Source organism: Enoplosus armatus, chromosome 5 (assembly GCF_043641665.1).
Source record: "Enoplosus armatus isolate fEnoArm2 chromosome 5, fEnoArm2.hap1, whole genome shotgun sequence".
In the NCBI taxonomy this organism is placed as follows: Eukaryota; Metazoa; Chordata; class Actinopteri; order Centrarchiformes; family Enoplosidae; genus Enoplosus; species Enoplosus armatus.
The window spans coordinates 22,404,009-22,426,059 of NC_092184.1; the positions used below are offsets into that span (position 1 = coordinate 22,404,009).

Consider the following 22,051-nt stretch of genomic DNA (forward strand, 5'->3'; position numbering starts at 1 on the left):
GGGAGACGGGTGGGAGTATGTGCTCAACCTCTTACTGGGATTTAAGTAAACACACACACACACACACACACACACACACACACACACACACACACACACACACACACACACATACACACTCTGACACATAAAAGAAATAACCTGTGAAATGTTCCTCAACATTTCTTAAGCACTCCCTTTCAGGGTGACAGTTGAGGTTTTTTTATGTTGTGATATATCCTGTGGCCAAGGGTTTAAACAGTTGCCAAAGGGGAGAGGGTGTTGGGGGAGATTGGTTTTTGGTTTTGATTTTCCGTCAGACCAAAAGCCCTTTGGTGCATGCGTTATGGCAGGACCTGGAACAAAATACTCTTTTCATGTATCCTCAGCTGTCTTTTCGGGCTTGATTTATCGTACAATTTGCCTCATTTAGAGCCAGTGGAATCATCTCAGAATCGATCCCATATTCATTTTTGATGTGCCAAGCAGGATAATAAAATCACTTGGTCCAGTTTGTGAATGAGGATTAACCCCTGCAGTCTTGCTTTAAAGCAGTATGTTATTTACTTGGCAGGTGTGCTCCTGGGTGCTTGTATCACACAGCAGTCATTATTTGCATGCATGTTAACAAATGTTCAGTCACATTAAGTTGATACACATACTGGGATGTTGCAGTAAAGCTTTAAGTAGTCCTGTGGAAAGCACCAGATCTAGAAACCGGGAAAGTACACATGGTGAGAGATGCTCATCGCATCAGTTCATTTAAGAAAGTACGCTCATTTGAAATGGATTTAGCCACCTCAAGTGTGCTTGATTTAGTTTGACATGTATTATTTTCACTTTTGTCTGGCAAGCACAGTCAAGCCCACGTTCTGTTTTCAGATTGATTCTCTGTCACGGCCTGCTGATCTGGGCCACAGAAGTAGTCACTTCTAGCTCACTGTCTCTGAACTCTGCCACTGGGGAGACAGTATTGGGAACAAAGATGTTTTTTTGTTTTTTCAAAAAGATAGCGCACTTAGCCTACTCTAGGTTTAAAGCTTGTTGTACTGTGCCGAACAAATATGGTCGTATCTGTAACAAAGGATGCAGATGGGACCTAAAGTCTTTCCTAGCTGCCAGGAGGACCGTCCTCTTTTAGTTTAGATCCACCTCTAACCCTTCTCCAATGATTGTGACGCTGGTTTCTCAAAGTGTTTGTGGCTTTAATGGTTGGTTGTTCTTGTTTTGGTCTCTTCTGTAATCATGCTCAGTGCTCAGAAGGCCTCTGCACATTAAACATACTCACCTGACACATTGACCTCATCCTTTAAACAGCAGTTGCATCTCAATTTTCCTGTTTTGCTGCCTTTTAGCAAGAAGCAATTAGACGTTAATTAGCCCCGAACACTTTGAGAGATTGATGCTAGACCACGTTCAGCACTTCTCTGTCCGCTTTATTCATGTTTTTCCCGCCCCCCTCCTCTACATATCATCACTTGAGGTCTCTGACTGTCAGTGTTCCTCAGTCTCTCACACGGTTGCACATACAGTATGTCTCTGTAGGGGAGGTTGGATTGTTTGCTCTGTTCCCTGTCAAAACAAATCATGTCCAGAAGACTCATGAAATGTATCATTGTTTGATATTGAATGCCTTTGGACATCATTATCCTCTCCTGTTTGACTGGCTGAGTTACAGTGATGTTGTACTGACTGCTGGAACAACAGCAATACTTCCACACAAACACACACACACACACGCACACGCACGCACAGGGGCCAGTAGAAAAGCTTGTCCCTTAAATCATGATTGCCCAAGTTTTAGACTAGAGCCATATATATGAACATATATTTTCATGCTATATTTTATATTAAGCTATATGTTAGGGTTATGTCTGCCAGATATTTATGTCTATTTGTTGGCCCAAGTGGGCTTCAGGCCACGGGACCTATTCACCAAATCTTCATCCAACTCTTCAGTCTTGACACCAGTGTACTTGTAGATATTTTAAGTCTTGTGAGTATGGCTATGCTGTGGTATGTGGTATGCAGTTATATTGTACATATTAATGATCCTACTGGAATCCACAGGAAGCGAAGAGCGAAAACAACAGTTTGAAGTGTGTGTGGTCTAAGTTGCACTATTTTCAAACACCAGTTGGGTGAAGTAGGATCTACATTATGTACTGCACTCTCCCAAAGCTCTTAGTTCAAGTACATTTGGTGCAGGATGCAGGGTTTGATTTGGAATGGGGTAATAGGAAAGGTCTGAAGCGCACTTCGGCTTAGCACTACAGTCATCTCAAAATGGCGGGAGGAGGGTCTCAAATGCACATGGCCTCGTCCTTCCCTGGAGTTAGTAAGACACTACGTAGGGTGCCTCTAGTGTGAATGTTAAATGCTTCCGTCAGTTCATGTCCAACACACTTTCTACACCTTCATCATGTCCAAAATTCAGCACATGCTTTCCCACATCAAACACACACTCTCAGCTTATCAGTTGGACCAAGCCTTTAACAAGTACAAACATTACATTTAAAGCCAGTGAATTATACACACACACACACACACACCTGATACTCAGCCATTGGCAGTGCACTGTGGCCTGTACTGTTGCTGTCCCTGTGTTTCTTCACAGCTCTACACTTTGGGAGATGGGTGACGGGAGAGTTATCTTTTAACAGAAGACGTTAAAAACTGTATAAAGTAGAGAAAACAATGACTTAAAAAGGTCAATCGTAATGGAAACTCATAAGCTGTACATTTGTAATAAAATAGTAAAACAAGTTCATTGTCCGGGGTCTGTCTGCTTTTAGGTTCTTCTTGCTGTATGGATGCTCACTCTAATAGGGACAAGTGTGTATTTACGTCTTGGTAATGTGTAAGGACAGTTTCGGTCGAGACAAAAATGTAACCAGGTGCTATTGACATTTTTTAGAGAAAGAAAAACTGCAACATACGGAGGTAACAAGTACAACGTGGTATAAGCTGCATAACAGCTGGAAGAACGAGTCTAATCACATCAGTGAAGAATCACAGAACATGCAATGATTTTATAAACACTGAAAACGTTGCATCTTTTGACCTTTTACTCAGTCCTGACACCTGAGTTAGGTTTAAATTATTTCATGCCGTTAACCTACAGAGTTGTTTTTGCTTAAATTTGATGTTTGCAGATTTTTCTTTCATACCACATTTTTGAAGTGTTTTTACACTTTTTATTCATTAAAATCATATTTATGTCAAATTTAACTTGTCCTTCATGTGGTAATAAGTTTTACCATTAAAAGTAAATCATTATTTTGCTTTGTTGAGCTGGTTCTACACTGAGACTTCAGTTTCCTGATGAAGATATTCCAGCCGCTGCTGATGCTGCAGCTTTTATTTTATTTTTTATATTTGTTCGAGAGAAACAAGTGACAACAGCACAGTATATAGTATTAAAGTATGTAGTTACAACATGACCACTACATCCCACCATAGCATTTAGAATCCATATGATATAATATTGCATTGATCCGTTCCCTAAACAGTATGTATCAGTATCGGTTGATGAACAAAAATTTCAGTGCAGAAATGCCCTGCTTGTTTGACGTCATTTAAAAAGTGTCTTCATTACTTTGAGCAAGTTTCTACTGTTAAAAGGTCCTGTTCAGAACATATCTTTGTCACAATTCAACAAAATAACAAATTTAAGGGATCATTATCAAAAATGTTTATTTGAATTATTTTATCAGATCTTTTAGACTCTAAAATATTGATGCGAGTGTCAGCCTCAGAGATCCAGTCATATAACTGGTCAGATGCTAACATTTGCTTATGGTGTGAAAAGGTACCAGAAAACATCCAGAACAGCTGTTTCAAACAGAGGTCCACACACACACACACACACAACACTGCTATCAAGGAATTTATTGTCTTTGTAAATCCTTCTCTTCTCTTCAAAAAAACACCTTCAAAATACAGCTATTCACATGTTCGTACCATTGAATGACAACATACCGCACACAGCGTTGCTTAGAACAGCAACTTACATACTCGCATACTAAACCTTCACAGGTAAAATCAACATATTACTAGAAAACTACTTTAAAAAACTAAATCTAACACAGTAAAAACAATCCTCGGGTAGAATAACTGACTAGACCAGAGACTTCATATTGATTTTAAGAAATGGAGTGAGTGAAATGAGGCCTAAACACACTGCGATGTGTGAGACAGTGCGAACAGACAAAAGTATTGTAGGAAGTGGTACAAATACATGAAATTTGTGCGTCACTAAATAAAAACCTGAGGGCTTCTCTTTGATGTAATGTTTATGGGGATGTTCTGAGGGGTCAAAGGACTGATCCAGAGCCACATGACAGATGCCACTTGTGTAAGCTTACATCAATATACACTAGCTTCTTTTGTTAATAGTCTTTGATGGTTGTTATTTGGGGAATGTTCTTTTGGACAACTGAATATCAAGTCTATGACGTATGCAATTTGTTCATAAATCATTGTGTCATCTGTGTTCTGGCTGTTCATAAAACAACGCTCATTTTGGATGGTCTGTTCTCCTTTCCATGGCGTCTTTCACAAGGAGAAATAGATATATAGTGATATGACATATCCAACTTACTGTATGCCATATAAAAGGTGTACAGATAGTGTGATCATTAGGAATGCGCCCTAATAATGAGTTGCACCCATTTGGCACAACCCAGGTCTAATTTGTTCACGCAGTCTATTTCACTGACAGAGAAGCTGTTGCAAGTATTACGGGGACACAAAGTCCACTCTTTGTTGACATTCTTGGGGATGTTTCCTTCATTTTTCTATGGATGTTCATCTGAGCTGGAGGAGCTGGGCAGAAGAACACACTCCTGTCTTCTGCCCCTTTTCCGCCTCCTCTTCGCAATTCGTAGCCTCCTGCTGATCACATCTAGAGGGGACACATACAAATAAACATATTAATCAAACTGCGTGAGAATACAGACAAAGGCACCTTGTTACCTCCACCTATGAAGTTATGTGTATGGTTGTGTATGGTTCTGTCTGTATTAATTAGCAGGATCTCTTAAAAACGACCTGAAAGACCTCACTGACATTAGGTGCACAGTTAGGAGGAAGTTAACTTAACATCAAGACAGCTCTCTGGTGTATTGAACCCTCTGTGGTCCACCTACCGGCCACACTGTCGTAGTCCTGCTGTGGGTCGTGCCAATAAAGACTGGGCGTGGTCCTCCAGTGGCGGTACAGGCGCGTGTGAAGCACCGACAGGGTCAGGAGAACCAGCAGGAAGCCCAGTGCTGCTGCCGCCCACACCGCCTCGTCTGTCCTGGGGGTCCTCTGCAACCCCTTATTCACAACAGCGACTCGGGCCTGGGCCCCTGAGTCCTTGCTGCATTCACAGTGTTCGCCCTCTCTGCAGTCGTCACAGTCTTGGCTGTTGGGCAGGTAGCTGGCTGGCTGTGGGTGCTGGTGTTGTTGTGGCTGGGGCGGAGACTCTAATTGGGATTTGGAAATAGAATCAAAGCCAACCTTTTCACTTTTGTGGTGAGAGTGTGTGTAACTGTGTGTTTGTTTAGGCTCCAGCTCTCTCTCTTTAACATCTACTACTTCATTGTCCTTCATCACGCCATCTGCTGTGTTGTCTTTATCAGAATGTTTCCCTTTAGAGTCCTTCTCTTTCAAGCTGTGTTCAACAGAGGCTTTACCCCCCTGTTTGGATGAGACTGGACCTTCATCTTTGGAACTGAGGACCAGCGCTTCAGGCCTGACAGTGTGGATATGTTCACTGTTCACGCCATCTGCAAGAACATCTGACCCAGCAGAGGGGTTTGGGTTTCTGAGGGCAGAATGTTTAAGTGTAGTCTCATACATATTTGACCCCAAAGGAGTTGTGGGCCTGGGTATGAGGCCCTTATTTATATTTTGAATCTTAGACTGAGAAGGAGCTTCCCTTGGACCAGGAGGATCTGAGAGAGTCCTATTCCCTGGAGGAGAATCTGCTGATGGTCTAAGCGGGCTGTTGTTGTTCTGAGTGTCCCCTGTCCTGTTGAGGGTGGTTCTGACAGTCTGGTTAGACAGAAAACTGGAAACATGTGTTATTGTGTTTTCTCTATTGGCAGCTCTTATCTGCCTGCTTTTGCGTTCCTCTTTAAATTGTTTCAAGCTTTCCTTCTTCACGTCGGACTCTAGCTCAGCCTCCTTCGCTCCATTCAGCTGAGAAAAGATGGTCTCCTCACAGCATCGCCTCAGAGACTCCTGGGGATTTACAGTACAAGCTACTTAGAGACATCTCAAGAGCACATGTAATTAAACAAAATCAGCAAAGTTGTGAGTCAGGTCTCCGAACCTTCATTTGTGATGAGCGTTCCTCTGGATGTGCAAGTTGTTGCCTGTGCTGCTCAGCTGACCAGGTCAACAGCAGGTTGTACTTCCTGCTCTGGTTCATACCACCGAGCTTGTTTGTTGTGGATGTTGTGGTCTCCAGCCAATCACAGACTTCTGAAGAGGCCACGGTGGACAGCTGCAAGGTGCGACCCCAGGAGACCAAGGCTATTGGCTGAACACAGAGCAAACAGAGCAACAAAAAACAAGGCAATTTAACAAGCATAGTTGAAACACTAGAACTGGCTTGGTGGCATCGAAACATGTTTTCAACCAGGATCAGTATAGCACAGTCAAACTTGCATAAATAGTACCATGAGGGAGCAAGGGGAAACATGAAAATGAGTGTATAGTGTTTTGTTCATTAATAAGCAACAAGGGGTTCATCAAGACTTAAGAAACTCACATAGCAGAGCCAGACAACCAGAAACACTGAGAGGTCAATAGCTGCACTGAGAAAGCCTTCAAAGTAGCTTTTGATTATTTATAACTTATTTTGTATTTTCAGTTGAAAAAGTAAATAACATCCAACTACATGATCTTCAGCTAAATGAAACCAGGAGATGAGTAGAGCACAATATAAAAATCACATGCCAAAAGGAATTATGTAGGCGAAAAGGCACCATAAATGTATATGTACACTTTTCTAATACTATCATATTCTGTAATTTTGGCAAGACAACATAAATGATTATATTTCACATCAACCTATATTACTGTTGCTCCTCAAACAGTGGTGTTGAAGTATCTTTCACACCTACGTGGAGGCTGCTAAACCCTTAAGGGTGAATTAACAGATACCCGATAGGCCTGGTCTTCCTTAGTCAATACAAGTCTGTTTGTGAAAGAGTGGTATTGAGTTGCACCTTCAGTTGTGCTCAGGAGTTAAAGCTAACAAAGACATGTCATCAAAGTGTGCAAAGTTCAGGAATTATACAGCCTTAACAGAAATATTGAGGTTCTACAGTGCCTTCATGCCTTTGAACAGAGATCAGAGATAAAGGGTTTTGTCTCACCGTGTGTTTATTGAGCTGTGCATGTGGGGTAATGATGTAGTCAGGCAGGCAGGAGCGGGCCAGGACAGACAGAAGTAGACGCTCGTGGAGAGGAGCACAGGGATGGAAGAGCAAAACAGTAGCTCCATGCTGGAATTTACACAAAAACACAAAAGCAAGCACACATGTGACTATCATTGTCCCCATCCTCTACCACTGGGTTTTCATTGATTTGGTTTTCACATAATACTTATGACTCGCCATAAAGCGCTTATAACAATGTAATTATTGTATTCCCTCCTTGTCTGTTAATATTGTTTTTTAGCTGACAAAAATTCCTAAGGGGAAATATCTGGTATCCTCTGTGGAGGGAAAACAGCAGACAACCACCAATTAATGTGTTAAAGCAGCTGTGATCTACAGTATAGTCTGGCATTATGGTCTACAATGGCCCATTAATAAAAATCCCCGACATGTTAAATCCCTGATATTCAAGAAAATCCATGTTCAGTCCAAATCCTGTGTCCAATCAGGGCGAATGTGAGTGTTGGCAGACTTCCCTGTATTACTTGTCGCAAGTCGCAAGGTAACAATACATTGATTGTGTCTTAACTCCAGAGTGTGATGCATATCTGGCTAAAAACAGATTGCTAGATTGAGAAATAGCACAGAAGGGACTGTGGGCTAATAGGTAACTCAGAAGACCTGGTCGCTAGTGGACTGTCCAATGAACACCTCGATGCCCCTATCAACCTCTCGTCAAAACTAAGGCATCGTAAGGAAATTAAGGCGCTCTAATTGTACATCCAAAAATGCACCACAGTACCATGTTGATTCTTTACTATACTGTCACTTCAATTGTTGTGAAATTGTAGCTTTTACATAATCAACTGTTCAGAATATAATTGATTTTAGTGTTAAACAGATGTTTATTTAGATATAGGGACTTTGTAAGAAAAAGTAAGAAGGTAATTTTTCATCTCTTTGTAACTTTAAATTACAGTATACTACCTGACACTGAGAATTACTTTCTGCAGCAACAACCACATCGTATGTGTGTAAATGCTCATATGACTGAGTGCTAAATGTGCATACAGGTATGTGGGTCAGTCTCTTCTCGGATGCCCTGAACACAAATGTATACTCATTTGTTGTACTAAGCCGATGAAGTGATGAAAAGACAGACTTACGTGCAAGTTATTGAGCCACCGTTGAGGAGGACAGTAGAGGTACTCTCCACTCTCTGCCCTTACTGGTCTGTACGCTCCACTACAACACACACAAAAATACAGACACACAACTTAATACCCTCAATAGCTCTTATATACATGACAAGATTACAACTTTACTGCAGTATTACAAAGCACAGAAACCAAGAGTAGACAAGGACAATAACGACACTGTTGAGGGCGTTTGTGACTATTATACTTATTTGACCCCAAAGGAGTTGGGGTGTAAGGCCCTTATTTATATTTTGGATCTTAGACTATTATACTTTTATATGCCGGTCCAAACAGCCTTACCTATTGGGAATGGCATGGTTGTAGGAAATAGATTTATCCATGCAGATCTGCTTGGCTGGCTGCAGTGGAAAGAAATCAGGTCAACAACAGACATCAACAACTGAAGACAAACACTAAGTTAGCTGCTGTTCAGTTTTCACCAATTTTATGTTGACAACAATTACATAGGGAGGAAGAAGTTAACTTAAGCTAAGGCTGCACACTAACACATTTCAATATATCAGCACTTTTCTTCATCAACACCTTTTGTAAAGTTGGCGACAGGGCAAAGTTTTGGATTCATTTCATGCATTATTGTACAATTTGGACAGTTAGTGTCACTGGGTGTTATCCCATTGTGCGTTGATTTTAGGAAATAGCCATGTTACATTAGCATTCAAGGGTCAAAGGTTGGGGAAAACTCAAATTAAGTGCTTGGTAAAGTGTTTACTCACCTCAGGATCATACACTGTGTCAATACTGGGACGTCTCTGTGAATAAGAGAGACCGCGAACACTGGTTAAACCACTGATGAAGCAACCTGAACAAGCCAAGTAGCTATAAGAGCTGTATTTACAGTGCAGGCAGTGCCATGTGTACAGGGTTAACCACAACAATTACTTTCCTATGATTGTTTAAACTTCCTGGCACCCAGTGTATTATAGCACACCCCACCCATCTGAGCCTGGGACACTTTGGAGATAATGTGTTACACAGATGATGATGAGGTCTGTTGTATCCATAGTTACCTGAGTAGACTCTGACCAAGTAGACACTGGACAGTCCCAATAAACAGCATCCGCACGCAGGTCCCTGTCCAAGGAGAGCTATCACACACACACACACACACACGGACATTGAGTGCATTTTAACGCCTACAAAAACTGAATATAACTTACATCGTGTGACACACACACACACCAACAGGCGTAATAGGCATTATATTGTAGTTACCTTTCCATTGTCACATCCTGGGCCCGAAGACTCGGAAACACCGCACCGACCCAAACTGACCCACAGCGCGGCCAGCACCGTCACTGTCAGCGGCGGGGACGTCGTTTGGCTCGGCATGGTGACAACCAGTCAGTCATTCAAGAGTGACCAGACCAGACCCTCACGTAGCTAGTTGTCATAGCTTCCCTTTGGTCTTCTAACCACAGAGAGAGTGACAAAGAACTGACCTTTCATAATCCCCAAAACACTCATTTCCCTTGGCAAAGTTACCATGACAGAGGTGCGGTGAGACGTCGGTTAAAAAGGTAACCGTCCCCAGGCGTCGCGCGTGCGTCGTCTTAAGCTAAAGCTAACGTTAGTTAGTTGTCCACCATTAAACTAATGAGGAAGGCTCAGAAAAAGGTAATAGAAAGTGTTGTGTACTTCGATAACTACTTCGCCAGTGTATGATACACAACTATCAAGTATTCAACATTATTGAAAGATAACATTTTCCTTATACATTTCAAAATAAAGCCGTTGTTTCATATTGTATCAACTTCATTCGCTATGTTAATATCTTACGTTTTTTCTTTTCTATATCTAATGAGTCAATTAGATATTTTACATGATACCATGTAGTTATGTACGATCAAGTGTTTGTTCTTTTTTTCTATTTCACTTAAATTGTAATAGCCTTACTTTTATTTTGACAATATAATCCCATTTCCGGAATTACGTTGATTTGCTGGCTAACTTTTTACAGCTGTTAAACTACGGAAGCTGGAAAGGAACAGAAGATGTAAATTTGACTAGTAAGACACTACTTTGTGGTTTTAACTCTGAATATCCTCTGGGAGGCGACACAACAGCATCGTATGATTTAAATCAGTGGTCATTTATTCTCTTGTAATTGGTACATGATTACTACAGAACCAAAGACCAAAGAAAAAAAAACTTTCGTCTCTGTGACCCAGTTCAAACAAACAATCAGTATTGCTTCTGAGCTGCTCGAAATTAAGGACAAACAAGTTTAATCCCTAGGAGTTGTGCTGTAGGCATCATTCGTTCGTACCCATTTTTGCAGTTGTTTAGCATAATAAAACTTTACCCGCGGAATTTGTAGTCATGCACACATTGCAGATAGGCCACTATAGCCTGTCACCGCAGGCAATGGCAACAGGAAACAATGGAAATGGAAACGGGCATTACCTGTTAGCACAGGTAAACCAGCCATTCTAGGTGGGTAGGGCCCACAAGTCAGATATAACACTGGGTGACGTCGTCGCTTTCAAAATAAAGCAGATTGTATAAAAGTAGTCTGTGGAATAAAAGCGTACAATCTGCCATTTGTTGTGTCACAAGCAACAACAAAAATATTGGATTTGGCACACAAAATATATAGAGTGTGCTTTTTTTAATGTTAAATATTTTCTTTCAAAGTGGGTTTTATTTTGAAACTTGTGAAGAGAAGTCTCTTTGCTAATCTTGACACTTTCCCTGTTTCCCCACCCACAAAACTCTCCAGCTCCACACAGGCACACCTTGTCATAAAAGTGCACAGGTGGGCCTGTCAGAGGAGACGTGGGTTCCTGGACAGAGGACAAGTCTGGACCTAGATGGAGTCCACCCTCCTTAAAGGTTTGCTGTCTTTTTGACTATTATTTGTTTAGCAATCTACTTTGATGAGTGTGGGCTTGATGAAAATTTGGCTAGTCTCCTTCTTTAATCAACAGACAACAATTTCAGGAAGAAAGCAAATGATCCATGTATTACTGTTTTATAGAGGCGTTTCTACGACTAATATAGCCTATTTACACAAAACAATCCCATTGTCTAAGTAACTTGTACTGTTAAGGGTGTGGCACCTTTCTGAATTGTTGTAATAGTGAGGCAATTTTATGGGTTTATGGCAAAGGGCACCAACAAGTAACCAATTTGCAGGCACCATTTTATCGATTTAGCACCTTATGTTTTGTTTTTACTCCTCTATGTTTTAACCTGGTTGTCCATTTAAGGAAGTGGGACAAAAAGGAAGTGCAGCCACACAGTTCCCTCAGTTGTTATGATGTAACCAGTATGCAAAAACAGGTTGCTACAACAGCTGATCCTCCATAACGTTTGCAGATATACTAATTCTGTCTGCCAACCATCTCTAATCCTGCCCCCCTGCACTGTGTAGCTCCAGGTGGAGCAGGCGCTGCAGGTGTTCAGCAGCCAGCGTCGCTCCCTCCTGGTGGTTTGCAGCCCCTTGCTGAGGTAGCAGAGCCTGCAGACAAGGTGAAGGGAGACGAGAGTCATCCCAGACGCCCCGGAGGAGATGGACAGGTGAGCAGAAGAGATATTTGAAAAACAAAATGCATGAACCCATATTACCTATCAAGAAACGTCATGTCTCTGTTATTCATTCAGATATAATTTCATGACACCATTAAAAATGATACAAATAAAATGCATCTACAGTTGCAAAATAATTTATTGTATTAAAATGAAGAGCATTAAGTGTTACTGTAATGCTTATCAGCTCTGTTTATGGGTAATTATTCCCACCAGACTGGATTCTAAAGATTGCAAAGGACAGAGTGGATCATCTGCTTTCTCCTTTTTGTCTGTCACCAGGAGCTGTACTCATTTGACAGTTCTCTGTCCTCCTCGGACAGCGAGGATGAGGGTATCGGCAAGAAAGACAAGAAGAAGAAGAAGAAGAAGCTGAAGAAGAAGAAGAAGAAGAAAGTATGTGTCTCAAAAAAGCTTATCTTCACAGCTATGCCAAGCGATATTCACCGTTATTGAGTATTTTCTTGTAAACTCTCTGTGAAGTATGGTGGTGAAAATTGGACAGACTATGCTGGGACAGTGCCGACTCATGTCTGATAAAATGAAAATACTACTAAGTCACTACACAGCAGTCAGTTAATCCCAACGGTGTTGCATTGATTGGAAATCATGAGTTCTGATTTCTGATAGAGGAGGGAAGTACAATGTGAGCTGCACATAGCAACAGGAGAGAACTAGGAATGGTATTCATTTGCTTATAATGTAGATCAACTGTCACTTTTGCAATGATTGGCTCACGGCATAGCTGGAATGGGCGTGTGTATGTGTTTGCAGCCCCTCCCTTCTGCTTCAGCTACACTGCTATAACAAAGCCTCAGTGCAGTGTGTTTGTAGTGACTCATTCATTTAGATTCTCATATATCACTTTCTCCAACAAAAGCGGGTATAAATAAACCTGTTCAATGTGTACACTGAGTTGAGCAATAACTTCCCCACTTCTTTCTCAACAGGATTCCAGCTCATCCTCGTCATCTTCGTCTTCCTCCTCCTCCTCCTCCTCCTCTTCGTCTTCCTCCAGTAGCTCTTCAGACAGTGACAGTGAGGTAAGCTGTAGTTGTTGTGCTGCTCAAGGACCCCATAGCTATGTAGAAGAATATTGCATCCGTGCATCTCCTGTCTCGTTCTGACATGTCACACACTAGTTGCTGTCATCACACACCTTTCAATACCACAGAGCCCTGCCTGAGACTTGTGACAAGGAAAATGTATTGTTTGCACTGATCACTTTGCAAGGGCTTGATGCTTGATGTGCAGCTCTCAGTATTCTTGCAGGACTATAGAACTGGTGGTTTTACAGTGCACAGTTTTGTTTATGTAAATCCTTCTGCCGCATTGCTAAATTAAGTCCTTGATTTCACATCAGCTCATAGGGGATTGATAGTCCCTTCTAACTATGTCAGCGCCTCAGGTGAGGATATTGTCAAAGCTAACAATACAGTCTGTTAAGAGAATATTTAGGGCGGAATGGCTGTCAAATATACTGCATTTAGAAATCTAAAAACTGAGCTTTTATTATGTCTTTTGGCAAGTTGGGGGATAAGCACATCAACCCTCCCCAGGCCTGCTTCGTCAACAGCTTTTGAAATAACTCTAAACCAAAGAGACATAAATACCTGTAATATTGCATCTTTTTGTCTAGTTTAGTAACGTTTGGCTTCAAGTGACTGCAATCACGTGATGGTGTGATGTCTAGCTCTTTTTATGAGGGCGTGGGTGGAAAATCAGGAGACTCAGGAAAAGCAAGCGACTTACACTCTTGCAAGTTTTTAAGTCCTGTTAAAGAAACCTCAGGGTTGAATTTTTGCATTCCACAAATGTGTCAACACCCATTGGTTCACTTCTGATCGGACTGACTAAAGCATTAAGGCAAATAAAAGTCACAAGAGCAGAGCAACGAAAAAGTACGTGTACGCAACACTGGAATGTACTTCATCCTGCACTCTAGGCGGAGGCTCTAATGTCCTGGATCTGATAGCAGGCGGTGTCTGACAGGAGAAGCACACACCCTATGACAATGCGTGAAACACATTCGGTACCTACCACAGCAAGTCATGACAACAAAGTCATGTGATCGATGTGGCTTTATTTGGAATGGGAACTCCCCAGACATCACAAATGTGTGGGTGTGTGTGTGCAGGCTTACATGCATGGTTACATAGTAGTAGTACTGTATGCTTATGCATCCAGTATGTGTGTAATAGTATGTGCAGTGTGGGCATGTCATTTCTCATGTGTTGGTTTTGGCTGCATGTCCACCGGAGGTGTGGATGTTTCTTATCTAACTGTAATGAAGGCAGGAAAAATTCTTAATAAATGAGTAGCAGGTGACACCCAACCCTGATGCTGATGACTTTATCTTCGTTTCAACTTTACCGAGCCAACACTCACTTTGCAAACAAGCTTCATGCACGAAAACACATACAGTTTGAAATAAAATTAAAAAAATTACAACACACAGTTATAAAATAATCAACATTCCCATGCAGGATGACAAGAAGAAGAAGAAGAAGAAAAAAGAGAAGAAGAAGGAAAAGGATGAGAAGAAAGAGTATGTCTGGGACAGTGTTGTCATATCTCACACTGGTAAGTGAAACAATAACACATTTCTAGGCTCTGAGCATTGTAGCATAGAGGTCAGCTCACAGAGCCTCTTGAGCATGTAGGTGGTGTCTTGCTCGAGGGCACCTCAGAAGAACTGAGTTTGAACTTGTCCAGATCTTCCCGTCATAGCACATAACCACCCTGACACCCACATTTACACATTTTTTGGTCATAATGGACTGACAGTTTAAGTATGTTTATTATTTTGCACATGGTCATTTCCTACGGTAGTTAAGCAAATGCCTCTGTGTTCACAGCAACTCATGAAAACTTCATCAACCCCATAATTTCTTTCTTTTACTTTGAAACTTGGCTGTTTTTATGAATAACATTAACAGAATCACATTGAACAACATTCAGAACTGCATGAGTGTCTGTAAATTCCCTTTTTATCAGCAGTAATGATGATATGTAATCTGAATCAATTATTTGATATAATTATTTTTTCATTTACACTTTACACTTTACACTGTATTTAATGTTTTCAGGTCCCGATGGCCAAATGGAACAGCAGTGTGCAGAGGGCCTGAAGACCAGCCAGGTGAGCGACCTCCCATTCTTAAACGTGCTGTTGCTGTTAAACTTGTCATTACAGGATTTCTTTCCTTTTCTTGCTTCAGGTCTTCAGCTCATCAGATGACGAAGATGACAAGAAGAAAGAGAAGAAGAAAAAGAAGAAGAAGAAGAAGGACAAGAAGAAGAAGAAGAAAAAGAAGAAGAAGAAGGTATGTCAAGATGTCCCATAATACAGCAGCTTATACAATAACCAGCTGCTTTAATGGACTAACACATGTCACTAAATCATACATGTAATGAAAACAGTGAAACATTAATATGTGAGTCACACTTTTAACCTACTGTACTTCCTCTCTCCCAGGAATCGTCCTCTTCCTCATCTGACAGTTCATCCTCCGACAGTGAGGATGAAAAGAAGAAGAAGAAAAAGAAGAAGAAGAAAAAGAAGAAGAAGAAGAAGGTGTGATTTAGAGAAAAAAACTGTCTATTTGATAGTATACAGTTACAATGTTGTGACTCTCCTGTGTGTCAACTGTCTGATCTGTCTGCTCGGCCTCTGTGTAAATACGAATGATCAGGACTGATATGTTTATTGTTTTGTTTGTTCTCCTCTCACAGGACTCCAGCTCCTCGTCCTCAGGCAGCTCCTCCTCTTCATCGTCCTCTTCTGACAGCGAGGATGACAAGAAGAAAAAGAAAAAGGACAAGAAGAAGAAGAAGAAGAAAAAGAAGGACAAGAAAAAGGTAAAAGAAAAAGGGGATGTTTTTTGTCATTTGCCTAGGAGGAGCTTCTTGCTTCTTAATGTATAGAGCTGCTATTATTTACTGTGTAAATTAAGATGCAGAAAGTGGAATACATTTACAATTACACTTAATCACAAATGTATGTTTTCTTACCAGTGACTTAATTTGTAATACAAGACTTGAGTAGCTGAATAAATAAAAATGTCTCACTCATAGTTGCATGAATGACAAACTTATTCTTTATCTATTAAGATTAAAAGATTCATTCCATTGACACAGGATTCCAGCTCTTCATCTTCATCCTCATCCTCATCTTCGGACAGTGATAAAGATAAGAAGAAAAAGAAGAAGAAGGACAAGAAGAATAAGAAGAAGAAGGATAAGAAAAAGGTAAAACCCCCCTTCTTGTTTTAGCAGGTTTTCAGGTCAGGGGCGAAGCTGCTCGTTATATGAACCTCGCGAGGTATTTCACTTATTGTAGGAATGCTGAGTCAGGTCACATTTTTCCTTTTGGATTTCTGCATACAGGAGGCTTAGTTTTTATTACATTATGCATGAAGTATGAACAGTATCTGGGTTAAACCCCATTTCTTAATGCACAACAGTAGAGCAGAGTGTGTTCACTTTGTAATAAAGAACTAACCAGATTCCCCAGCAGCGCACATACCCTCTGAGAACATGAGCAGTGGCTTCTGTACCTGTCAGGGCCTGTAAGAGAATGCTATGGGAAGACACATACTTACCACACTGCCTTTACACCTCACCTCAAATTGTTTTCCACTGCTGAAACAATGAATGGGTCTGTAGACCGTGATCTGTCAACAAGTGTGTGTTTTCTATGTGTGTGCATGCGCTGTACATCTTTGCATACAGTATGTAGATTTGTAGGGGAAATACAAGGCACAGTATATACAGTAAGCCCGAGCTTGGTTGTATTTGTGCTTTTTTGCAGGATGAAGAGCAGAATGAGCTCAGCAGTGCTACTGCTCTTTCAGCAGCTGGTGAGTGTTTCTACATTTTAGTGGCTGAAAAAGACAGAATAACCACAATATCACACGGAAATGACAACAACAATCATTCATGAGGTTGATGCTGGGTTGCTCTTCTTTCCTGCAGGTGGTGAGAATCCAGGAGCAAGTGCTGATGGAGACAAAAAGAAAGATGAAGATGCTGACAAGGTGAAATACTCACACTCACTGCTTGCATGCTACACGTATGTGCACAAATGCACAGGAAATCATTGCTTCCTTTTGTCATGACAGGCCAAGAAAGAGCTTAAAGCTGCAGCGGAAGGCAAACTGTCCTCTGCATCGGCTGGTATGTGTGCTACTCTGGCTCTGCAGCAAATCAAACATCGGCTGGAGGCTTGGAGGAAAAATGTGGGGTTGCTTTTGGTTGTGATGATGTTTCCTGTCCAGCAGGGGGAGCACAGACATACCCAGATGGTACTGAGGAAGGCCACCTGAGTGATGATGAGGGAGAAGGAGGGGAGGACAAGGATAAGAAGAAGAAGAAGAAGTTGAAGAAGAAGAAAAAGGTAATGATGCTATGTACAGTAGAGAATTAGTCTATACTCCCTTTAAACAAAATGAAGAATGCAGCCTTTTAAATGGCCATTACAGTTGTTAGAGTGCATTAACACCACCATGTACTGATGAAGAAGGAAAAGGTATACGAAGAGCTGTGGAAACTGTGTTTATATCTGCTAATGGATCTTTAATTTAGTATATTTGTATGAAACTGTGTGCAGGCCGGGTGAATTGAAAGTGTGTGTGTCTGTCTTCATACAATTATAATGTTTGTGAATATCAATGTGAATACTTGTATTTGATTTGGTCCATAGGCCTCCTCCAGCTCCTCCTCTTCTTCATCTGATAGCTCCTCAGACAGCGAAGATGACAAGAAGAAAAAGAAGAAGAAGAAGGATAAGGTTTGTGTCTTCACAACACGTCTCTGTGTTAAATATTTTGTACCTGTGCTGTTTAATGTGATTATGTCATTCCCGGCTCTCTCTCTCTTTACAGGATTCCAGCTCCTCCTCATCCTCTTCTTCCTCCTCTGATAGTGAAGATGACAAGAAAAAGAAGAAGAAGAAAAAGAAGAAGAAGAAGAAGAAGACGAAGAAGAAGAAGGATAAGGTTTGTGTCTTCACAACACGCCTGTATGTTAAATATTTTGTACTTGTGCTTTAATGTGATTATGTCATTCGTGGCTCTTTCTTTTTGTTCAGGATTCCAGCTCCTCCTCCTCTTCTTCCTCCTCTGATAGTGAAGATGACAAGAAGAAGAAAAAGAAGAAGAAGAAGAAGAAGAAGAAGGTAAAACTGTTTTGTCGTCTCCTAATGCTCATAAACAGTTGAGTCAAATGAAAGTAGCTCTTGAGTTTAATGAACAATGACGCACATCTATGACTGACTGACTGATATCCTTTCTAGAAGTCCAGCTCTTCTGATGATAGCTCCTCTTCCTCCTCATCCTCCTCTTCCTCTGATAGTGATGATGACAAGGTGAAATGATGCACACAAATATAATGTTCTCGACTTAGTCAATTATTCATCTGCACCCAAGTTTACAAAGTCAACGAGATGATTCATCATGAGCTTTTTACTTTAGAAAAAGAAGAAAAAGAAAGATAAGAAAAAGAAGAAGAAGAAGGATAAGAAGAAGAAGAGGAAGAAGGTGAGAATGTCTCATCCTTCGTTTTCCATTCCAGGCTTTCGGTTGATTGCACGAGTTACAAAGTTTTGACTAAAATGTCCTAAAAGCTTGTCAGCAACTCTTGTTTTCTGCAAAAATGTACTATTGATGATCTTTGGTTAATGACAAGAGTGAAGTCATACAACTGAATCACCATGTTAGCAGTTCCAACTCATAACAGAAGGATACGCCACCACTATATAATTACTACTGTATGAATGAAATATGATGTGTATCATCATTATTTATTTTTCTGTCCAGGATTCTTCTTCCTCTTCTGACTCCTCCAGTGATTCTTCGAGTGATGATGATAAGAAGAAAAAGAAGAAGAAAAAGGATAAGAAGAAGAAGAAAAAGAAAGACAAGAAGAAGGTAAAGCAGTGTTTTGTACTTGTCCAACGCACCCTCCTGCTTATTATATTTGTAAATGCAATTTCCTGTGTACATTAAGATGGGGGAAAAACAGCAATACAGTAACACAATGACCATATTTACATCTGTCAAGGACTCGGATTCCTCTAGCAGTGATGATGACAAGAAGAAGAAAAAGAAGAAGAAAGACAAGAAGAAGAAAAAGAAGAAGGACAAAAAGAAGGTACATTAGGGTGTGATAAAGAAAAGTACATTTATATGAATTTTTTGTTTTACAAAAGGTAGATGATGGAGCGTTGCATGCTTTGTATTTGAGCAGGACTCAAGTTCTAGTTCATCGAGTTCATCTGATAGTTCCAGTGACAGTGACAAGGAAAATAAAAAGGACAAGAAGGACAAGAAGAAGAAGAAGAAAAAGGTATATTACATTACTAAAATGGGAATATCATCAGGTTATGTCCCATGTGAAGGTGAAATGACTGAATCCTATTGGTTTCCTGTTTGCCCCCCAGGGGTCAGGCTCATCAGGGAGTGAAACTGACAAGAAGAAAAAGACAGTAAGTTTGCTCTTAATATAAATTATGTGGAACAGATATTAGGTGACTACAAGCCTTAACTCCTTCTTGGGTCAAGCTGATATTTCCTTCAGCTAAAACAAAATGCCGCCATGTTGATTTCATTCCAGGAAAGCCCTGATGGTGAGCAAAGAGGCGAGCCAAAAATGGAAGTTTCAGGCCCAGGTGGTGGCAGACTTTCCGCTCCCAGTGGCAGCAGCTCTAAGGCAGGTGGAGCTCCTCTCGTCTCCTACGTGTCACTCCCCTCCAAACCCGTCGTGAAGCTGGATCCTCTGAGTCCTTCAGCTGTCTCCAAGCCCTCTATCTATGGCTCCTCACTGAGTATGGGAGACAGGCTCTCACAGAGTATGGGAGACAGGCCCTCACAGAGTATGGGAGACAGGCCCTCACTGAGTATGGGAGACAGGCCTTCACTGAGTATGGGAGACAGGCTCTCACAGAGTACTGGAGATAGGCCCTCACTGAGTATGGGAGACAGGCTCTCACAGAGTACTGGAGATAGGCCCTCACTGAGTATGGGAGACAGGCTCTCACAGAGTACTGGAGATAGGCCTTCGCTGAGTATGGGAGACAGGCTCTCACAGAGTACTGGAGATAGGCCCTCACTGAGTATGGGAGACAGGCTCTCACAGAGTACTGGAGATAGGCCTTCGCTGAGTATGGGAGACAGGCCCTCACTGAGTATGGGAGACAGGCCCTCACTGAATATGGGAGACAGGCCTTCACTGAGTATGGGAGACAGGCCCTCACTGAGTATGGGAGACAGGCTCTCACAGAGTACTGGAGATAGGCCCTCACTGAATATGGGAGACAGGCCCTCACTGAGTACAGGAGATAGGCCCCCCAATCGCAGACCTTCCAGCCCCATGGAGTCCCTGATGGGCCCAAGAAGGTTTGGAGATGGAGGGACCCGTTCCACTTCCCACCTCTCCTCTAGTGACCTACTGAGAGGCCCCAAGCCTTACCAATAAGGAGACACCATAAATCAAAATCCATGTTACTGATTTAAAAAAACATTGGAGGGAGCTGCATGTGGTGAAGAGATCTGCTCTAATGATGCTCTCAGTGCCCTGATTTTATGCAAGAAAAATGATGACTCACCATGCAAAATAAAAGCAGATGTTTTGGGTGTGTTTTCTGGTGGAATACAGAGGTTACTGGGTAAAGATGCATTGCGACATGATGAGGAAGATAATTATAATGGGTAAAAAAAACGCACATTTGTGGGTGGAAATGTCAACTCACTGTCACATGAATGGATGCTTGCTTTGTGGAATAAAACAATATGATTTTATTTGTTTTGTTTCCTGTTGTTGTTATTATTATTAGTAGCAGTAGTAGTCACATTTTAATAATGTACTGAAAAGTTATACTGATGATAGAAGGCTTATTGTCACCCTCACACTACAGTCTGATCCCTGTTGAGAAAGTGTGTCAAAGCTTTTCAGATATATAAAATCAGAGGATTTATGCTTGTGTGTACAAGACCTCCCTGGACTGATGAAGATGAATGAGAAGTTTATCATCAGCACAATCCTGATACCTCACCGGTAACAGGAACTAACATAATGGTCACTGTAGCTGTTTGGTGGCTTCGGATGTAAACGTATATATTGTGCTGTGGCATCTGAATGAAGAGGGAAATGAGAATAAAGCCTCCAACAGATGTTTTACTTAAATAATTGTCGATGCTTTAGATTACAGCCTGTAATTTACAGTGTAATTAATTTGTACATACCGGTGAAATGCTGGAAACACTGTGCTTACAGTGTAAAAGGGGTGAACAGTCCACAAACCCTGGACTTATGACGTGACATACAAGCTGTTCTAGATTCTCTAACATCGGTTTTCATTGTTAGATGGATCCTACATTGGATCCCAAGAGTACATACTCACATGTACTTTATCCTCATTAATACCATCTACGTAACTTAATGACCACAGCTATACAGGTGCACCCTTCTTCCCAGGTTTAGGGTTATGTTTTTTTTTATCTCCTAGCAACAACAATAATAACACTATATTAATAATACAATATTTCAAATAAATGATACCACAACCAGTGGTGCAAAGTAACTAAGTACATTCACTAAAGTACCGCAATTAAGTACCTCAGTACAATTTTGAGGAACTTGTACTTTACTTGAGTGTTTCCATTTTGTGCTACTTGATACTACTCTCCCACATTTCAGAGAGAAATACTGTACTTTTTGCTGCACTATATGTATCTGGTTGCTTGAGTTAAAATGTGAAAGATCTGCTGTTGCTGTGAGATGATTTCCACCTGTTTTAATAGAAGTCAACTAGTTTTAAAGAGTGAGCTGACATTTTTCTTGATCCCTTATTTTGTCTTCTGTCAAGATTCTCACACCCATTTAAAAGAAAAGTTGTTTTCTGTCAGCAACAGTTTGAAATGATCTCACTAGACTGGCCGATTTTTTTTT

General features: G+C 41.1%; 2 protein-coding genes across 6 annotated transcripts; one reads left to right on the plus strand and one right to left on the minus strand.

Annotated features, from left to right (window-relative positions):
- Window positions 1-3,855: 3,855 nt before the first annotated feature.
- On the minus strand, window positions 3,856-11,318 carry tp53i13 (tumor protein p53 inducible protein 13). The gene is made up of 10 exons (XM_070906072.1): window positions 11,303-11,318; window positions 9,788-9,870; window positions 9,583-9,660; window positions 9,289-9,324; window positions 8,855-8,913; window positions 8,522-8,600; window positions 7,353-7,481; window positions 6,302-6,511; window positions 5,130-6,210; window positions 3,856-4,885 (listed from the first exon to the last, which is right to left on the minus strand). The coding sequence occupies exons 1-10, from the start codon at window positions 11,316-11,318 to the stop codon at window positions 4,779-4,781; spliced, it is 1,878 nt and encodes a 625-aa protein (XP_070762173.1). The 3' UTR covers window positions 3,856-4,778.
- Window positions 11,294-20,901, plus strand: LOC139284962 (cylicin-1-like). 5 transcript variants are annotated; one of them, XM_070905360.1, is made up of 24 exons: window positions 11,294-11,407; window positions 11,949-12,094; window positions 12,386-12,499; window positions 13,054-13,146; window positions 14,590-14,686; window positions 15,193-15,245; window positions 15,325-15,429; window positions 15,582-15,680; window positions 15,839-15,964; window positions 16,217-16,354; window positions 16,917-16,965; window positions 17,081-17,142; window positions 17,227-17,281; window positions 17,383-17,501; window positions 17,808-17,894; window positions 17,989-18,102; window positions 18,195-18,281; window positions 18,399-18,470; window positions 18,577-18,642; window positions 18,922-19,032; window positions 19,166-19,255; window positions 19,352-19,450; window positions 19,545-19,589; window positions 19,718-20,901. In XM_070905360.1, the coding sequence occupies exons 1-24, from the start codon at window positions 11,386-11,388 to the stop codon at window positions 20,576-20,578; spliced, it is 2,910 nt and encodes a 969-aa protein (XP_070761461.1). In that variant the 5' UTR covers window positions 11,294-11,385; the 3' UTR covers window positions 20,579-20,901. The 5 variants fall into 5 exon arrangements, with proteins under 5 accessions (XP_070761461.1, XP_070761462.1, XP_070761463.1 ...); XM_070905361.1 differs by having other exon boundaries at window positions 18,402-18,470; XM_070905362.1 differs by having other exon boundaries at window positions 17,386-17,501.
- Window positions 20,902-22,051: the final 1,150 nt, after the last annotated feature.